An 18,745-nucleotide genomic window follows, 5' to 3' on the forward strand; every position below is an offset into this window, starting at 1 on the left:
ACATCCTAGGAGCCGACACAACACAAAACACTGTTGCTGGATGTGGGGGGGGGGGGCAAGAGAGTGGGGCCCTAAGCTATAGCTTGTTTAGCTTATACATACTGTATTTTTCGCCCTATAGGACGCACTTTTTCCCCTCCAAAAATGAAGGGGAAATGTGTGTGTGTCCTATGGGGCAAATGCAGGCTTTCGCTGAAGCCTGGAGAGCGAGAGGGGTCAGTGCGCACCGACCCCTCTCGCTTTCCAGGCTTCAGGAAGCTAATCGCAAGCCTTGGGAGCCCGCGGGAGTTCCCGCCGGGCTCCCTAGGTTTGCGGATAGCAGCCTGCATCCTGAAGCCTGTGGCGCACTGAGCAGCCCCAGCCCCGCGCCTGGGGGAGAAATAATTTTTTTTTTCTTTATCCCCTCCCCAACTAGGTGCGCCCTGTGGGGCAAAAAATACGGTAAATCCAGCACTGGGAATCGGCATCATTAAATCCATCATGGCGCCATTATGCTGGGCGGCTGAGCAACACAAGAAATGCAAAATGAAACCACCAAACACATCAGGTCTAAAGACAGGCCCCCCTTCCCCCCACCCATTAATCCAGATTACAACAGAACGTGGGGTTTGGCTTCCCACCTCGCCAGCCTTGAACAAATCGTGCTCACCCAGCCCCTTCCTCTGCTACAAAACGGAGTCCTTCCAGACATAGCACAACTGAACTGCGGAACTCCCTCCCACAGGAGGCTGCCAAGGCCACCGACCTCAATGGCTTGAAAAGATGAAGATCAGACCATTTTACCGAGAGGGCTATGGGTGGCTCTTGGGCACAGCAGCTCTGCTCTTCCTTTGCAGTTTGAGGCCAGCAGTGCTTCTGAATGTCGGTTTCTGGAAAGCACAGGAAGGGCCTCTCTTGTGCTCAGATCCTGCTGGCTGGTTTCCTATTAAGGGCTGCTGTGAGAACAGGATGCTGGACTTGATGGGCCACCGGCCAGCAGTCTCATGCTCTCGTGTATCCCTTCCCCTGCCTTTCCAACCCCAAATCACCAGTCCTAGTTGAACTCCCAACTGCCCCAGACAGCAAGACTAATGGTCAGGGATTTGGGGAGCTGTAGTGTAACGTTATATAGCAAGCCCCCCCAACCCTCCTTGCCCTCAAAGACCCTAATATTCACCACCAGCGGACTCAATAAGCTTTGGGGAAAGCATTTTGTTTGTTTCATACCAGGATTTATATACAGTAGTACCTTGGTTTACGAACGTAATCCGTTCTGGAAGTCAGTTCTTAAACCAAAGAGTTCTTAAACCAAGCATGCTTTCCCATAGCAGCGGGGAAATTTACAAAAGGAACACACTCAATAGGAAGCGGATCATGTTCTGCTTCCAAGGCAAAGTTCACAAACCAAAACACCTACTTCCGGGTTTGCAGCGTTCTTAATCCAAGTTGTTCATAAACTAAGCTGTCCTTAAACAAAGGTACTGCTGCATAGTTAAACTGCAACTTACACACATTTTATTTGTGCATATTCAGCTTTACGCACTTGGCAATTAAAGAAAGAAAGAAAGAAAAGGGGCAGGAGTCAAGAAAAAAAGCCTTTGAATTCAATGGTGGAACTGCCAATGTTTTGACTATATGCAATTTTGGCTTCAGACATGATCCCTGGAAAGTAACCCCCATGTAGGTTGAGAGCTTACCATACATGATTCTACTTCAGAAAAGACAGTTGGCTCCTCCATTATTTACCTTGCAATAGTATGACCTCTCATCTTAAAAAATAAAATTAAACATGGTTTTTTAACCCTGCTCTAGGCACTCTGTTTGGAAACCTCTTTCCACCTTTTTGGAGAGTTTGGTTCAAAGTCCACCAGGATCCAACTTCTCCCCCCGCCCCACAAAGGAGAACAACAGGAAACATCCCCTCTGGCTGCAGCCTCAGCAGCTGAACAAATGCAAAAATACATACAGTTAAATTAAGAACTTTATTCTAAATACCAAACAACCCAAAACACACTCTGACATTGCATAGAGCTCCTGCAGTTGCATCCTGGTGACGGCAGTGACAGTGAGCAAATGAAGCAGGAAGAGGCTGGTGAAGGTATCCCACAGCTGAACATACTGCTGGCAATTCTTTGCGCCTTCGTTTGCGGTGTCCCTCCAGCAGAGAAAAGGAAGGAGGAAGCAGCCCCTCCAGAGGCTGCCCTGAGAGTTCTCTTTTTGACTTTGTGGGTTCAACACAGGAAGGGCAGTCAACAATTGATGTGTACCTGGCTTGGCTGAGGAAGTTGGGAGGTGTTTGGCTGCTTTCCTGGTGCTTGTCAGCTTGCTTTTCCCCTCAGGGTGAGCACACACCTCTCCCAAGAAAAGCCTGCAAGGCCAGGCGAGGGAGAAGCAGGCTTGTCGATGGAGCTTGCTTTTGCTGTGCCACACAACTAGCCCAAAAGAAAAGCCAGCCAGCTGCATGCAGACGTGCTGTGCAGGGTAGATCAGAGCACCCATCAGGTGTTTTCCAATACCTATTGTTAAAGCTGGAGGGGGAGGATTGTGACACCCCAGAAGTAGTACCAAGTCCCCACCACGGCCTTGAGCTAAAGTCAGGAGGATGAGCCTGACCGTTCCCTTACACCATAAGCACAAACGCGACATAGCCCTAAAACCCCAATCCTCCCTCTTTTGAGAAATCAACTATGGTTGTACCTTGGAAGTCAAACGGAATCAGTTCTGGAAGTCCACTCAGAAACCAAAGCACAGCTTCTGATTGGCTGCAGGAAGTTCCTGCAGCCAATCGGAAGCCATGGAAGCCCCGTTGGACGTTCAGGTTCCAAAGAACGTTTGCAAACTAGAACACTCACTTCCAGGTTTGCGGTGTTCGGGATCCAAGGTATGACTGTATTAAACATATGCTTCAATGAAATACCATTCTTTGATGAATGAACTCTGCATTTTCAAAGAATGGGTAACGACTGACCAATCAAAATCGTTTGCAAAACAGTGGAGTGTGCAGTCGGCAGGGCATCACTGCAGTGCTTAGGCAGGGAAGGCAGCTCAGCCTTTTGCATGGTAGATTGAGGCCCCTCCCGCCAGGCAGACAGTGGACGGAGGTTCATAAAATGTCATCATTCTGGTTTCAATTGCCTAGAAGTGTTAGACTGTATGTTTTGAACTTGGCTGAAGGGGGGGAAAGATACAAAATCTTCAGAAATTCATATAGAATCAGTGCCTTAACCTTAATCAATTATACTTGGATGGTAGTCTGGGCAGATTATAAGACTGCATGAGACTGTTCACCAGAGATTCAGCTGCTGGGGGTGGGGCATGAAAAGCAGCTCCTCTCCCTCCCCCACCCGAGTAGAGGAGGTTCTTCACCGGACACCTCCACTTGCCATGTCCTGGTGAAGAACCGGCACTCATGCAGAGCTCACTTGGAAGGATCCCTCCAGCACATTCCCAGGGGAAGTCAGAGGCCACCAGCTCCCAGAGACCCCTCTGCTCTTCTGCTTCTCACAATGCTTATATCCCTTGATTTGGTATTTTAAAATGCTGCAGCTTGGCAGGAAAAGGGCCATCAATGCATGCAAGACGAAGGGCCCCAAAGGCTCAGAGAGGCACCTCTGGCCTCAGCATCATGCAGCCAATTCCTCCTCTCCCAGGCCAACCAAGAGGCGCTGATTCCAAATGCAGGCATTTCTCCCCACCCTCTTTGCAGAGGAGCCTGAAGTCCAAAGGAGGTTTCCACAGATGGTGGGCCAGCAGAGAACAGGCTAAACTCCCCCAGGGCCAAGGGGGAGCTTCGCAAGCAATCAGGATGGCTTGAGGAAGCAAGCCAGTGGTATTAGACTTGTTTATTTAGGGTCAGTGCTGTACAGAACAGACAACATCCCTGCCCAGAGGCTCACAATCTCCGCCAGCCAACTAGGGGGCTGGGGGTGGCTGCCCTAGAGATGCAGCTCACTGGGACCAAGTGGGATACAGGTCAATGTCACTTCGCCATGATGCTGTCAGAATAGGGCCGGCAGGGGTGGGGCTGGGAGCTGGGAGCTGGAGTGCAACCAGCATCTGGAGATCTGCTTTAAAGAGCAGAACATTCACTACAAGTTCTTCTCATGGGAAAATGCAGCCAAAGGAAACTACACTTTTACTTAAAACATCAAAATAAAACTGCCAACGGGAAGCCAGAGAGTGACTCTGATGTGGTAACGCTTACATGCAATTCCACACAGCCTGGACTTTTGTGGAAAGGTTAAGCTTGTTTCAACGGCCCCCTCCCCATTTTATCTATATTAAATGACTACACACACGTCTTTCTTGTAAGGGTACAAAGAGCCTAATGTTTTAGGATGGCCCTGGAATGCAACACTATAACTTTCAATGTGTTGTTCAGATGTCACACAGTAAACAAGCCACCTTAAAACAGATCCATAGAGTCATATGGAGTTGGGTCAACACACGGAATTTAGATCAAAATTAGGAAATGAAAAGCCAAAGCAGGATTGTCTCTCTACTCAAGTCTGGAGAGAGGAAACAAGCCAGGCCCACGACTCTTTCTCCCCTGCCTTCATCCATCTGCCAGGACTCCACCACTTGGGGCCTCCAGCACGAAGGCTGGACTTCCATCCACAACCACTTACGGGTGGCATGGCAGCACAGTTCACCAGGCCACCCTATCGCTCTGGACAGGGTGCCAGTGATGCTCTTAGCGCAGATTTGCAAAGCACACTTCCCTCCAACTTTGGGAAAGTGTGGCAAGCCCCTGGGCTGCCTCAGCTGACAAGGGGGCACACAGCTCAATGGAGATTCAGGGTGAAAGAGCCCACAAGACAACACTCCACAGCCAGGCCCACAAGCAGAAGCAGAGAAGGGTGCACAGCCTGGCAGGGGTGGAACATCATTTCCAGGCTCAGAACAGCCCCCACAAAACACAGGGAAGCTCTGGGAAGCATGGAGGGAATGCAGAGCCCCGTTTCTCCTTCATTTTGCTCCTGGCGGCATTAATGCCGCCTCCCTCTCTGCCTCTTTCTCCCCCTCCAGCAACAAGATACAGACTAGCAAGATTAACAAAGAATAAATATTCTACAAAAAGAAACCTATTAATCAATCAATCAATCCCTTTTTTTCTTTTCAAAATACCTTGTCAATTGTCAAGCGGTTCAGTGTAAGGGTTCATCTATTCTAGTCGTAAAGTTTGGCACATCAATGCCAAAGCCCTTCTACCAGGCATGTGGCCACTTTAAGTCCTAGAAGGTCCTGCCAAATAGAATAGGAGAAAGCAAAGTGACTGGTTGTTTCAAAACCATAAAGAGGAGCAACACGGATGTGCCAAAGTCACCTGCATTGTACGTCATGTGATCCTGCTGTTTATGCATGAAGCCGTCTTCTCTGTGGCTGCCAGGCACAAGAATAAGCCAGCTCAGCAGAGTTCTCCGTCTGCCTAAGAGAAAAGTCTCGCCAGCTCCCACCACACTTGGCAACACTAAGTGGGAGCCGACCTGCTCCTCAGTTACTTGAGTCACAACTGCAGGTGTGCAAATGCAGTGAATACAAAGGTGTGGCTTCAGGATCAGCTACAGTCCTGAGCAGACTTCTTCTAGGCTGTGTGCAATTTTCTCAAGTGGGTCACTAGGATCAGGTGCTGTAGGAAAGAGAAAAAAAGAAACAGGGAATTTCTCACCAGCTGAAGTTTACATCACAAAAGATTGTGTGTCTGTGGGGCAAGCGTTCACCCTCACAGGAGCAGAGCCCAGACGGTCAGATGCCTGCATGCAGCATCATTCTTTTTCATCTGAACAGGGTGAAACTCCAAATGGTTAACCTGAGTCCATCAAAGCGTGTGCACAATGCCCAAACACATGGATCATCTCCACTAGCTGCAGGGTCCCACCCACAATGTCCATCACGCGGGCCTTTTAAACCAGCCACATGCTTCAACCACCTTCCAGGTCACAAAAGCTGCCCTCCCGGACTGCAGGCCTGAAGCCACCTGGGAAATAAATCCAACTTGGGCAACCAAGCGCAAGGGACCGAGGCATCCACACCTCATGGTCAGGATTCTGCATCTGCCGCACATAATCCCAGCAAGAACTGGACCAGCCCCAAGTCTAGCACCATTTTTGAACAGGCTGGCCAAGGAGGTACATCTACCCTAGAGAAGACTAAGCAGGAAGGCACACGGAGAGGCAGAACTATACATATATAAACACACACACACACACACAACCCACAGCTGTCAAGCAGGTGGCTGAAGAGACAAAAGGGAAGGGAGCAGCATCTTCGACTAACAGCAGTGCACCAGGTGACCGGGAAGGGGAGAGATCAGCGACTCACAGATCAGCCAGTTGTGCCAAAGCGATGCCATTTTTGTTTAACTTGGTTGTCAAGGCTAAAATAACCTCAGCAAAGATCTCTGAAGATGAAGAGAAAGACACAGGGATCTGGGACATCATGTGTGCCTTCTCCTCCCTGCCCAGTCCCAAGGTTTTTGTAGCCAACTGATGAGGATTTGCTGCCCCAAGTCTCTCTCCTGGCCTCCTTCCCGACAGGTGTCTTAAGTTGAGGGACGCATACAGCTCTTTAGACAACTGAGCAGGGAGCTCCACACTACACTTAGCAGCTTAGCCCGATACTCCCCAAACACTCCCCACACCATTCCTACAGGACTTGGGGGAAAGAGAGGGGGGACAAGGGGAGAAAATGCACCTTTTTCCTGGCGCCTCATAGAGAGGTAGGAAATCCCATTCTTAATAATTTAAACCTGCAGGCATCCCCATTTCTGAGGAAAGAGTCCTTTAAAAAGCCACACAGTTAGTGGCTTAAACCCCGCAGTGGCTTCAGCCCCACAACCAGCCCTCCATTCAAAGGCAGCAAGTGAGCAACTGAGAGCAGGCAACTCAACCCAGACTTGCCCCTCTGCTTGGAGAAAAGATGAACAGCTGCCAAAGAGTCTACAGGCCTGCATGTTAGAGGGAAGCCCTTCACTGGGATCTGCAGTTGTGGGAAGGGCAAAGATGGAGTCCTGGTGATACAACTGGAGGTCGTAGGAGAGCAAGTGGAAGCCACAGGGAGCTTAGTGGAAGGAGCTCAACTCACAAGCACCCCAGGCCCTTGCTGGGGGAGAAGACCAGGAGCCTGGGCAGCCAGACCCTCCTGCACTTAGCCACCCATTCCGGCATGCCAGCATGAAGGGGACAAACACAGAAGGACCCCCCCCCGACCCAGCTGAAAGGACTGCAACCCCTCAACTGAATCAACATTCAAGGCCTGCTCTTGTCCAAATACTGTGCTGAAACGAGAGATGAAGTATCCTACAGGGATTTCTAAGTGACTCAGGCTGACAGAAGTTCAGAAATGCGTATGTTTCAGCTTCCTTTGCTCTGTGAACTGCACAGCTTCACAAGAAAGGTCATCCGCAGAATTACGGCCAGCAGCTAACCAGCACGTCGTCGTCGGGGTTCGGGTGGGAAGATTCATTAGGCCTTGATTTGATTCTCATCTGCTTTATTCCTACTACTCTGAATGTCATGGCTAACATATTATTCAACAGTCCCAATCTGTCAGAAAGAAGACAACAGTAAAAAAACAAAACCTCACCTCAGTCAAGAAATGCACATAACGTGTTTCAGACTGGCCAGAATACGATGGGCAGGCACTGCTTCAGTGCACTTGCAAAAAGATAAAACTTGCTTCCAGAGGTTGAAGTGATGGCAGAACCCCCTGCAGGATCCAGCCCATGGCCTGTCTAGGGCAGAACTCTGTTCTCAAAGGGGCCAAGCAGTGCCCCTAAGGGATGCCCGCAAGCAGGACATGAGTGCAATTCACCAGGGAACACCAGCCACTGGTATGGAGAGGCCTGCTGCCTCCGAAAGAGGCACAGTCACAGTGGTCGGTCACTGGGGGAGCCTGATCTGCCAAGCTTTTCTCTAATCCTCTTTTAACGCCACCCAAGTTGGCGCCCATCTCTGCCATAACTTGACTCTGTGCTGTGTGAAAGATGTTCTTTAGTCCCAATTTTATACCTCTATCATGTTTCCTGTTGCTTGTCTTTCCTCTGAACTAAAAATATTGTCACCTTTCCTCACTGGTTCGTTGTTTCACCCCCTTGTCCTTTTCTGAACTTCTTCCAGCTCTACAATATTCTTTTTGAGGCGACATTCCAAACTGCACCACAAATTTGTGCAACGACGTAACAATTTTGGCAGTTTTATTCTTAATCCCTTTCCTAACAATCCCTAGCCCAGGCAGAAGCAAACTCCGGCCCTCTAGATGTTTGGGACCACAATTCCCGTCATCCCTAGCTAACAGAACCGGTGGTCAGGGATGATGGGAATTGTAGTCCCAAACATCTGAAGGGCTGGAATTTGCCTATTCCTGCCCTAGCCTTACTCAACATCTTCATCAAGGTCTCCACTAGAACCCAAGGTATCCTTCTTGGTCATTTGCTGCCGATCCCAGGAGCACTGATGCAAACTTTAGATTTCTTGCCCCCATGAACATCATTTTACACTTACTCACGAGTCATTCCACGCCAAATCACCTGATTTTAATACTCGACCATGCTCTCATGACTCAGATTTTCTTTAAAAAAAAATAATTATGTGTAGATACCTATGAGATAACCTCAAATTATTTTGTAAAGATTTTTTGGTCCAAAATTGGGCGCAGGAGATTTATACGATCTGAAGAGAAACCAGAGGGATTAAATTTACGGCATGTAATGCCCTAAGAGAGAATATTATGAAAATGATGTACAGGTGGTACATGACCCCAGTCAAGCTTGCTAAAATTTATCATTTGCCCGATAATAAATGCTGGAAATGTAAAGAAAACGAAGGTACATTCTTTCACCTTTGGTGGACGTGCCCAAGGATTAAGGTTTTCTGGGAGATGATCTATAATGAATTGAAAAAGGTATTTAAATACACCTTCCCTAAGAAACCAGAGGCCTTTCTCCTGGGCATAGTCGGCCAATTGGTGCCAAAGAAGGATAGAACTTTCTTTATGTGCGCTACAGCAGCAGCAAAAATACTCATCGCAAAGCATTGGAAGACACAAGGCCTACCCACTCTGGAAGAATGGCAGATGCAAGTAATGGACTACATGGAAATGGCAGAAATGACTGGCAGAATCCGAGACCAGGGAGAAGAGTTGGTGGAAGAAGATTGGAGGAAATTTAAAATTTATCTACAGAAACACTGTAAAATTTTTGAATGTTGATGACATTGAAATGAGCTGAAGGAGTTCTAGCAACAAGGTTAATAATAATAAATAACAATAATAATAATAATAATAATAATTATTATTATTATTATTATTATTATTATTATTATTATTATTATTTATTTATACCCCGCCCATCTGGCTGGGCCTCCCCAGCCACTCTGGGCGGCTTCCATAAAAACCAAAAATACAGTAAAATCTCACACGTTAAAAACCTCCCTGAACAGGGCTGCCTTAAGATATCTTCTGAATGTCAGGTAGTTGTTTATCTCTTTGGATTGATAATAGATAAATTAATTGGATATTAATTTGCTGAAATAATTTTTAAAAGGGATACAAAAAAGGGAGATGTGAGGAAGTCAGGAAAATAAGTGAATCAAAGAGGAGAAATTTTAAAAAGGGATTTTTGTGTTTTCTTTTTAGTGTGTTTTTTTCTGCTTTTTTATAAGTTAAATGTTTGTATTTTTTGTATTTTGTAACTTTATATTTTTCTGTATGTGTTTTTTCTTTTTTCTGTTTGTTGTTATTTCTAAAACTTAATAAAATATTATTAAAAAAACAAAAACAAAATTGGGCACAGGAGACCATTCAAAGTGAATCATTATTTAATAACAAAATTGGTCTATAATTCTTTACACTCAATAAATCTGTGCCTTGTTTTGGAATCAAAGTAATATAGGCTTCTTTCCATGTCTTTGGGATCAGTCCTTTTGTCAATATATTGTTCATAACTTCTCTTAACAGGGATATCAGTTGTTCACCTAATATTTTATAATACTTTACCGTAAATCCGTCTGGTCCAGGACCTTCCCAATCTTTCCCTGTTTAATTGCTGTTTGAACTTCCGTAGTTGTTATTAATGAGTTCAATTGATTTTGTTTTTCCTGCAGGATCTAATAAAAACAAACTATGTCTCAGAGCCCTTGTTCATTTTATTGTGTAAAACACTTCTGAAATGATATGGTCAAAGCTATTTTGTTTCCCATAAATGTAGTATGGTCAATGATGCTGTTTTAACCACTGTATGCAATATGACCTTTCTGAATCAGCAAGAAAAAATGTATTTATTTTTGTACTTTAAAAACATCCAACAAGTTTCTTGTGAATGAAACCAAAGGATTTAGGCAAAAAGTATCAGACTTGAGGGATTCTCTTCTCCCCCGGCAGCTTCAAGGATCAAAGAAAAAGCAAGAAATTCTTATTTTTGTGGTTTTAATTCAGCAAATACGGAGCCTGGCAAGCAGCTCCATATAAACACCTTTGTGACAATGCTCACTCTGAGCCTCTCCCCCTCCTTCCCCAGCAACAGCCAGTAGGTTTTAAATTGGAAAATACAGATTTGTTAGATCTTGAAGGACATGACAACAGAATTGGATGCCATGCGTACCTGTGGAATTATAAAGGGAAAGTGCATATTCCATAATCACATAATCAGGAGGTCACTTTTAAAAGTATGGGAAAAATATAAAGATTTATTAGAACAAAAGACTTTGTGGTAGTTGTCACCAACGGAAGCAACATCAATTTTAAAAAAGGAGAAAAATGGCTTACGTATAGAGATCTTTTAATAGAAATAGGAAGGGAAATTAAAATGGAAAGATTTTGAAGAGATTCAAGATCATGTTAATGATTGGTTGCACTATTTTCAAGTAAATTGGGTTTTTAAATAAGATATAAAGAATTGATTTAGCTATACTCTATCTAGATTTTAAAGAGAAATTGTAGAGGATAACTGAAGATTGGGGCAAATTATGGATAAAGTTGATTTTAAATTTACTGCTTGTACAACTCTGAAAGAGAATTATATAAAAATGATGTACTGATGGTATTTAACTCCAGTTAAGCTTGCAAAAATGTATAGAACTAGTTCCAATAAATGCTGGAAGTGTAAAGAGAAAGTTTTTTCAAATGTAGTGGAATTGTAATTACGAAATAAAATTTGGTATAAAAATGTTAAGTACATTGAGGTAAAAGATCATAAAAATAAGACAAAAATTAAGCAGAAGTAATAAATATTTAAAGAACCAGGGAAGTCATGGGGTGGGGTTTTTTTCCTTCTTTTGTTTATATGACAAATGTTATATTGTGTTATTTGGTTGAATATTAAATTGTAAAATCCAATCTATCTATCGTCACATATACATTTACATGCGCGCACACACACACATACAGCCTCAATACCATATTACATGTATGAGAAACAAAATAGATTTGACCATATCATTGCAGAAGTGTTTGACACAATAAAATGAACAAGGGCTCTGAGACGTAATTTGTTTTTATTAAATAATCAATAAAACTTAATTTTAAAAATATATCAGATGACACTGTAACATAAGGGGGTACAATTTTAACTATTCTCATGAATGTGTGAGACATTTCAGGCTCAAGGAGACCTTAAACCTGTACAAAAAAAGTGCAAACAATTTACTTAAAAATCAATTTATTTTATAACCACAAAAAACCCCTCATTTTTAAAACATAAAAAGTACATGGTTAGCCCATTCTACAACAAAAGTATGAAACACATGTTAGTTGTGGTTTGCATGCTATGGCTTATCAAACCCACCAGAAATAAAATGACAAAAAAATCACTTTGAATGGTCGGTGACCCTTTTCTGTGGCACTTAGTACCATTTTTATACCTTATTTTGAAAGAGACCACAAGTACCTTTATTTTGATACCAAAATAAGCCCAATTGGTTGAAAAATGAGCGAAAAAGGTTTTTCTTAAACTGACACAGAAATTACATTAGCCTAAATCGCACAAAAAACCAAATTTTCAAAAAAATTCATCTGCGCCCAATTTTGGACCAAAAAATCTTTTTAAATTATTTGAGATTATCTCATAGGTATCTATCTACACATTAAAATGAAGAAAGAAAATCTAAGCTGTGAGAGCACATGGCACCAGGTGATTTGGCGTGGAATGAACCTCATATCAAACAGCATTTGCCATTTTGCCTGTTTGGAGAGGTCCTTTTGGATGTCTTCACAGTAGAAAACAGCTATCATATCACCTGTGTCTTCTCTTCCTGGGGCTCCCTCAACCATTCCACGGGACACCTGGGCTCACTACTCTCTCCTAGAACTCACAGATCCTCCTCTGTCGCCCGTCTCTGCCACATTCCAGGCATAGGCAAACTCGGCCCTCCAGATGTCTCGAGACTACAACTCCCATGATCCCCAGCTAACAAGACCAGTAGTCGGGGTGATGGGAACTGTAGTTCCAAAACATCTGGAGGGCTCAGTTTGCCTATGCCTGGCTTATTCTTTTCAAAGCTCCCTTTGTTATCAATGCCTTTTCCAGCCCAGATGTCAAAGGTGTATTTCTGCTAAAGGAGAGACTTAGAACTAAAGAACTTGGAAACTGAAGTTCATATGTGTATCATGGGATAGAAGAATATCTGGGTTGCATCTGGGAGGAGAATCTCAAAACCCAACTGTTCAGGCATCACTAACACGGCTGCTTCCAAAGTGTCTTTGTGAATGAAACCACATGGCCAGCAGCAGCAGCCAACTAAAAATAAAGAAGTCAGTGCCACTGAGCAGCCTTTGAAATCTCCGAGAGAAGCATTCAGTTTATTCATGTGAGGATAAAGGAGGATGGGTAAATGAGGCATGCAAAGAGGGAAGGCCAAACCAGCTCAGCAGCAGCTGAAGCAGCCATTCTGCCTGCAGAACGCTGTGTGAGGAGTGCAAACACAAACCTCCAGGCCAGCTCAGCGGCTGCCCAGTTCTCTCTCTCTCTCTCTCTCTCTCTCTCTCTCACGCAAACACACACTGAGTCTGTCTGCTGACATGGCAGTGCTGGCTGCTTGGGCTCCACCCAGCTGCACAAATCCTAGAAGGGCTTGCCTTCCAGTCACCTGGAAAAGGAGTGGAAAAACAAGAATGGCAACACACTGCCCATTTCTGTCTCTCCACAGTTCCCATTTCTACCTCAAGGAGAACGGCCCCTGCAGGCAAATAGGAACAAGTCCCTCCAATGGAAACAGAGCTGGGCAATATCTGGTTTTCGACATCGTGATATATCACCAGTTAAACATTGCAATATACTGATGAAATAAGGAGGGAGCTATGTAGAGCCATTGGCTGGCTTCATGGGTTTTCCCACATTGTGATTTTTGCCAGCACCTGCTCTTGTGATCTGCTGCCCCCTGGCAGGGGAGAGCTGAGCTGGCAGAGTTTAAGAGGGGCTGCAGGAATTGCGAGAATCACAGAATTGGGAGAAACCGCAAGGGTCATTTACTTCAACACCCTGCAATGCAGGAAGCTTGGCTAAGGCATCCATGACAGACGGCTATCAAACTTCTGCTTGAAAACTTCCAAGGAAGTGTGGGCTGGCTTCATGGTTTTTCCCACATTGTGATTTTTGTATAGTGCGCCAAACATACTCACTCACACACAGACTAGGGATAGGCAATGTATTGAAACATCATCAAAAATCAGTTTGAAGTCCACATTATGTCAACAGTTTCATAATATTCAGCATGGCAATATATAGTGAATCACAATGTGTGTGTGCGCGTACGCACGCACTATGAAAAAAATTGCAACATGTAAAAAATGTGAAGCCAGCCATGCCTTCTCTCACCATTTCTTCTGTCCCTGTTGTTCTGTTCTATCAGTTGTGTCAGTTTTCGACCGCTAAGAAGCAGCACTTTCCAGGACGTTACCCTGTTCACCTCTACATAATTACATCCTTATTTCAGACACTGTGATCTGTTGGTATATCAGGATGTTTACCTGATGAATGTCTCACCAAACACATATTGCCAGCTCAAAAATAATGAAACCGACAGCACGATATAGACTTCAAGCTGGTACTGCATATCATTTTGAAGAAAATACCAGAGTTGTCAGGCGATGCAAAGCAAACCCTTGGCTGAAGATGGCCAAGGCTGCCAAAGCCCTAGAGCAGCTGCCTAGGACCCTGCCTGGGGATTTCATCCTGGCACCTAAGAATCTGAAACCTATTCTCAGCCCTGCAAAACGCCCTCCACTCTGCGGCTCGTAGAGCCGACGCTAACGGGGAAGTGCTCTCTGACCGGCACCAACTGTAGGCACTTTGGGAGTAACTGGCTCACCAAGGTCTACTGTGTCCCGCATCTCTTCATCACATTCATCGTCTTCATCCTCATCATCACATTCATCATCGTCATCTTCTTCATTGGCTGTGTCACCATGCAGCTCCTTCGCAATCAGCTGCCTGGCCAGCTTGATGTTCTTGCCTTCATTGTAGTGGATCTTCCTTTTCATCTCAAACTGCCTCTTCTTCTCTGCACGGAGAACAAACAGATTCAGTAGACCTACTCATCAGCCATTGTTTTTCGATTGTGATACCTCCTGCAACTTCACATTTTACACACTCTGCTAAAGCTGCAGCAGACCTTGCCGCCACTGCCTGCTGCCATGAAGACCCTGAACTACAAGAACTGGGGTCCATAAAAAAAAAAAATCAAAATTTCAACAGGAAGGTTTTAAAAAATCCTGCAGAGGCATTGCATTTGGCCAGGAGACAATGTACATAAATGTGTTCAACTGGAATTACTTACCACATTCCCTAGGGTGCATTTCCTAAGGAGAGTTACAGCCGACCTCATCCCAAAGGCTATGGGTGGGTAGGGAGGCAGCACAAACAGAACTTGTTTTTGGTCAGTCTAGAACTTCCAGAACATTTCCCCCTCCCAGCTTCTGCAGGGTGCTCAACTAGAATTTTTCCAGGTCCGCAATGGAGCAGAATTTCCACCTGAGCAGCCAAAATCCACCTGCACAAGTGTGTATGCACAGTCTGTGCAAGAACCACACCAATGTCTATTTTATTGGGCCTTCGCACTGAGAAATCAGTGGCTTATTTTTCTGCTTAGTAAAGTCAAAGGAAGGAGGAGACAGACCAACCTAAGCAGCTCCCAAGCTCAGCCATTTTACTCTGGAGTCAGGCATAAGGGTAGGTAACTGGGAAGGCTTAAGGGTACAAAAAAAAGATACCCATCACAAATGCCAGCTATTCTCAAGGGCAGTTTTCAGAAAGCCGTGGTATGAACACACAAGAACTGCAGCATGTAATTGCAAAAAGAGGCAAGAACATGATCCACAAACTGATCCGTCAAAGAGCGACCATTCTTTCCAACTTGTTCCCTGGCCCCTGCAGTTAGCCTTAAAGGAAAAGGCAGCTCATTCACCACCACAGCTCTCTCCCTCCTCTATGATGTTATGCAGTCAAAAGAACTGCTGACTTGGAAAAAGCTCCGTGTCTCACCAAGAGCCTGAAATTTAGAAATTTAGTTGGAAAGTTCAGGGGGAAGGAAAACATCCAAAATCATAACTGTCACCAAGCATCTTTATCATGCCATGGGGAGGTAGAGATCTAGGAAGGATGAACTTTTACCTGTTAACCCAACCCAACTCCACTTGTTAGAAGGTCCCAGCCATTACCTGACACTTAAGGGCTCTATTCCAGCTAAGTCATACTCAAAGAGGAGCCCCTCATTGCAAAGGGCTTAAGTCAATTAACAACACTGGTTTCAACGGAATCCAACCCCCAGGAGTGCCTTCAAATCCAAGCATCTTTCTTTCACAGGTTATAAATATTATATTATTGGGGTCCAAAGTCAAGAGTCTGTTCCTTGGGCTTCAATCCCACCTCCCAGCTCCACTGGATGGTCACAGGCAAATTACCATCTTCTGCCTCAGCTTTCCATCTATAGATAGGGATAAGGTAAAGGTAAAGGTACCCCTGCCCGTACGGGCCAGTCGTGTCCGACTCTAGGGTTGTGCGCCCATCTCACTTAAGAGGCCGGGGGCCAGCGCTGTCCGGAGACACTTCCGGGTCACGTGGCCAGCGTGACGAAGCTGCTCTGGCGAGCCTGCACCAGCGCAGCACACGAAAACGCCATTTACCTTCCCGCTATAAAGCGGTACCTATTTATCTACTTGCACTTATGGGTGCTTTTGAACTGCTAGGTGGGCAGGAGCTGGGACCGAAAGACGGGAGCTCACCCCACCGTGGGGATTCGAACCACTGACCATGCGATCAGCAAGCCCTAGGCACTGAGGTTTTACCCACAGCACCACCCGTGTCCCGACACATAGATAGGGATAAGCACCACTTAAACCACAACATCTGTGCAAATATGAAAAATAAAAACTATCTAGCCCTTCACACATTTCAGCTATTCCACAGGCACCATTTGGCTCTAACTGGCAAAGCAAGACCTACCACGTTCTTCAGGAGTTAACTCCGACTCATCCTCTTCGTCGCTGCTCTCTTCCTGCTGAGCGAGGATCTTCGGCCCCTTGCCATGCGCTGCAGCTGCTAACCTACACAGATTTATTGGGTTATTTATTTTATTTCATAATACTTTTAGCCCAAGATCACAGGACAGATTACAGTAGTAACATAACACACCCAAAGAAATAAGCAAGTTCAGGTAAAAATATAAATTTAAAATGTAGCATAAAACCTAAGAATCCTTCCTGCACCCAGGAGCACTTACTTTTTTGCCAACACATCTGCAGTGACGGCTTCGTTGCATTCTGTATCGCTGCCTGCATCTTCGTCTTCTCCTGCCATGCTGCAAAGGTAAGTAAGACACAGAGAGGACATCAAAGAGAACTTGCTGCTACAGCCTCACTTGAAGAAGCAGCACCAAGCTACTTGCGTGCCAAAAGAGATTCCTTTAAATGCCAGCTCTCCTTATTTCAAGTATTTTTGTGTAAATCAACTCCTGTGCTGAAGATACCAAAGGTATCTACAAAAATCAAGGCGAGATCCAACTATGTCATATTCAGAGACCTATTAAATGCTGTAATTGGTCTCTTTAAACAGAGTAGAAGGGCTTTTCCCTCGATATATAAATTTGTTGAGAGATAGTTTATAATTGGAGCTTGCACTTCCCAAAAGCCTATCATGCACACAAATGTGCACTAATTAATCAAAAGCAACCCCTGCAACACAAAAAGCCTGCCACACCATGCAATCTTTTCACTCTAGGCTGCTGTTTAGCCTATCAAAAGTGCCTTTATCTGGCGAAGCGCACAAGGGCAACCTATCTTTTAATCATCATAACTGGCTTACCTATGGTAGGGAGTGCTTGGCTCATCTATCTTCATTAAGCCGTAGTCTTTGCCCGCTGGATGGTAGGTAGCTAGGATGTTCATTTCATCCCACTTCTGGGACTTCTTACTAAAAGAACATGAGAAAGGAAAGAAATGGAATTAGAACGGAGAGAAACATTAGCACTTCTCTCTTCCAGAAACCCTATTCCCTCTCCCTAGAAAGCAGGGCAACTCACCCTTTTGATCTATCCAACCCCACCTTAAAGCCCCTGCTCAGGTACAAAGCTCACTGGGTGGGTCTTATAACCCCCCCAACCCGTCAGGGCTGTTGTAAGGACAAGATGAAGAGGGAGAAAGGGCAAAGACCACCTTGAGGTCTTTGGAGAAAAGGTGGATGATAATAAAACTAGTAAATTATTTATACCCCGCCCATCTGGAATAAGAACAGATGACCGCTCAGATCTGCCTGTTCCAATCATGAAAAGAGGTCGCACACGCCCCCCCCTTGACGAAGGGCAGCCCCCGAAACAGGACCCCCAGGCAGCAACCAAGGAGATCTGACCAGGAGGCTCCCCGTCCCGCCCCCGGGAGAGGGCCTGGGGGGCCCCGAAGGGAAGCTGAGCCAGGGCCGGGGCGGCGCCCTTCCCTCGGCTGCGCCCCGCCTCCCGCGCCCCGCCTCCCCCCCCCGGCCCGGCCCGGCCTCGCACCCTTGGGCGTCGGCGTCGTAGGCGCCTCCGAGCGGGGCCTCCGCGGCGGCGGGCGGCTTGGCGGCGGGCGGCTTGGCCTTGGCGGTGGAGGCCTCTGCCAGGGCCGCCGCCACCAGGCCGGCGCCGCCGCTGCCGCTGCCTCCGGAGGGGTTCTTGAGGATGCCCTTCACGGGGGGGCGGCCGCTGCTGGACGAGGACTTGGCCTCCATGGCGCCGGGAGGGGGGCAGGCGCTCCCCGCCCGACCACTCGCTCGCCCGCCCGTGGCCTCGCTGCTCCTGCCGCCAACGCCGCGCTCCCCTCGCCTCGCCGGCTGCGGCTGCTGCGGCTGCTGCTCCTCAGGCGGCGGAGGCGGGACGGGAGGCCGAGGGAAGTCACGGAGCCACCTCGCTCTGCGCACGCGCAACAGGCAGGCGACGCGCGACGCGGCGTCATAAGCGGGGCGCGGGGGGGCGGGGCCGGCTCCTTCCCTCCCTCTTCGCCTCAGAAGCCCGGCGGGGAGGACCAGCATTCTGAGCATGCGCTGAGCGCGGGAGAGGCGGGACGTCCGGAAGCCCGGATGTAGAACGCGCCGCTCAACGCAAACTGCGCCTGCGCAACCCGAACAACAACAACCGCTGCCATTGGACGCGAATCGGACGCGCAGGAAGGCAGCTCCCGTCGGCCCCCGCGCCAGCCCGGCAGGATGGCGGGAGTTGTAGTGCAGGCGCGCCAGGAGGGGCCCAGGCGGGGAGGCGAGGAGCCCGGGCTCTGGAGCCGAGGTGGGCCTGCCCGGCCTGGTTCCGGCCCG

At 46.7% G+C, this 18,745-nt stretch overlaps 1 protein-coding gene across 2 annotated transcripts; it reads right to left on the reverse strand.

The window, feature by feature from the left end:
* Window positions 1–1,947: 1,947 nt before the first annotated feature.
* Window positions 1,948–18,383, reverse strand: PPP1R2 (protein phosphatase 1 regulatory inhibitor subunit 2). Of its 2 annotated transcripts, none has more exons than XM_083739945.1 (6): window positions 17,958–18,383; window positions 17,270–17,377; window positions 16,689–16,766; window positions 16,412–16,512; window positions 14,280–14,471; window positions 1,948–5,608 (listed from the first exon to the last, which is right to left on the reverse strand). In XM_083739945.1, exons 1-6 carry the CDS (start codon window positions 18,164–18,166, stop codon window positions 5,541–5,543), a joined length of 756 nt encoding a protein of 251 aa, XP_083596071.1. In that variant the 5' UTR covers window positions 18,167–18,383; the 3' UTR covers window positions 1,948–5,540. The 2 variants fall into 2 exon arrangements, with proteins under 2 accessions (XP_083596071.1, XP_083596072.1); XM_083739946.1 differs by lacking the exon at window positions 1,948–5,608 and adding an exon at window positions 7,454–7,523 and having other exon boundaries at window positions 17,958–18,365.
* Window positions 18,384–18,745: the final 362 nt, after the last annotated feature.

The sequence above is a fragment of the Podarcis gaigeae genome, assembly GCF_964106915.1.
Source record: "Podarcis gaigeae genome assembly, chromosome: 5".
Classification (NCBI taxonomy): domain Eukaryota; kingdom Metazoa; phylum Chordata; class Lepidosauria; order Squamata; family Lacertidae; genus Podarcis; species Podarcis gaigeae.

Excerpts from the sequence above, each read along its gene's own strand:
- PPP1R2 (XM_083739945.1), bottom strand. The coding sequence starts at position 18,166 with ATGGAGGCCAAGTCCTCGTCCAGCAGCGGCCGCCCCCCCGTGAAGGGC. Across the intron at positions 16,513-16,688 it reads GCAGATGTGTTGGCAAAAAA|GTTAGCAGCTGCAGCGCATG; the intron begins GTAAGTGCTCCT and ends AAATCTGTGTAG. Across the intron at positions 14,472-16,411 it reads GTTAACTCCTGAAGAACGTG|AGAAGAAGAGGCAGTTTGAG; the intron begins GTAGGTCTTGCT and ends TTCTCCGTGCAG.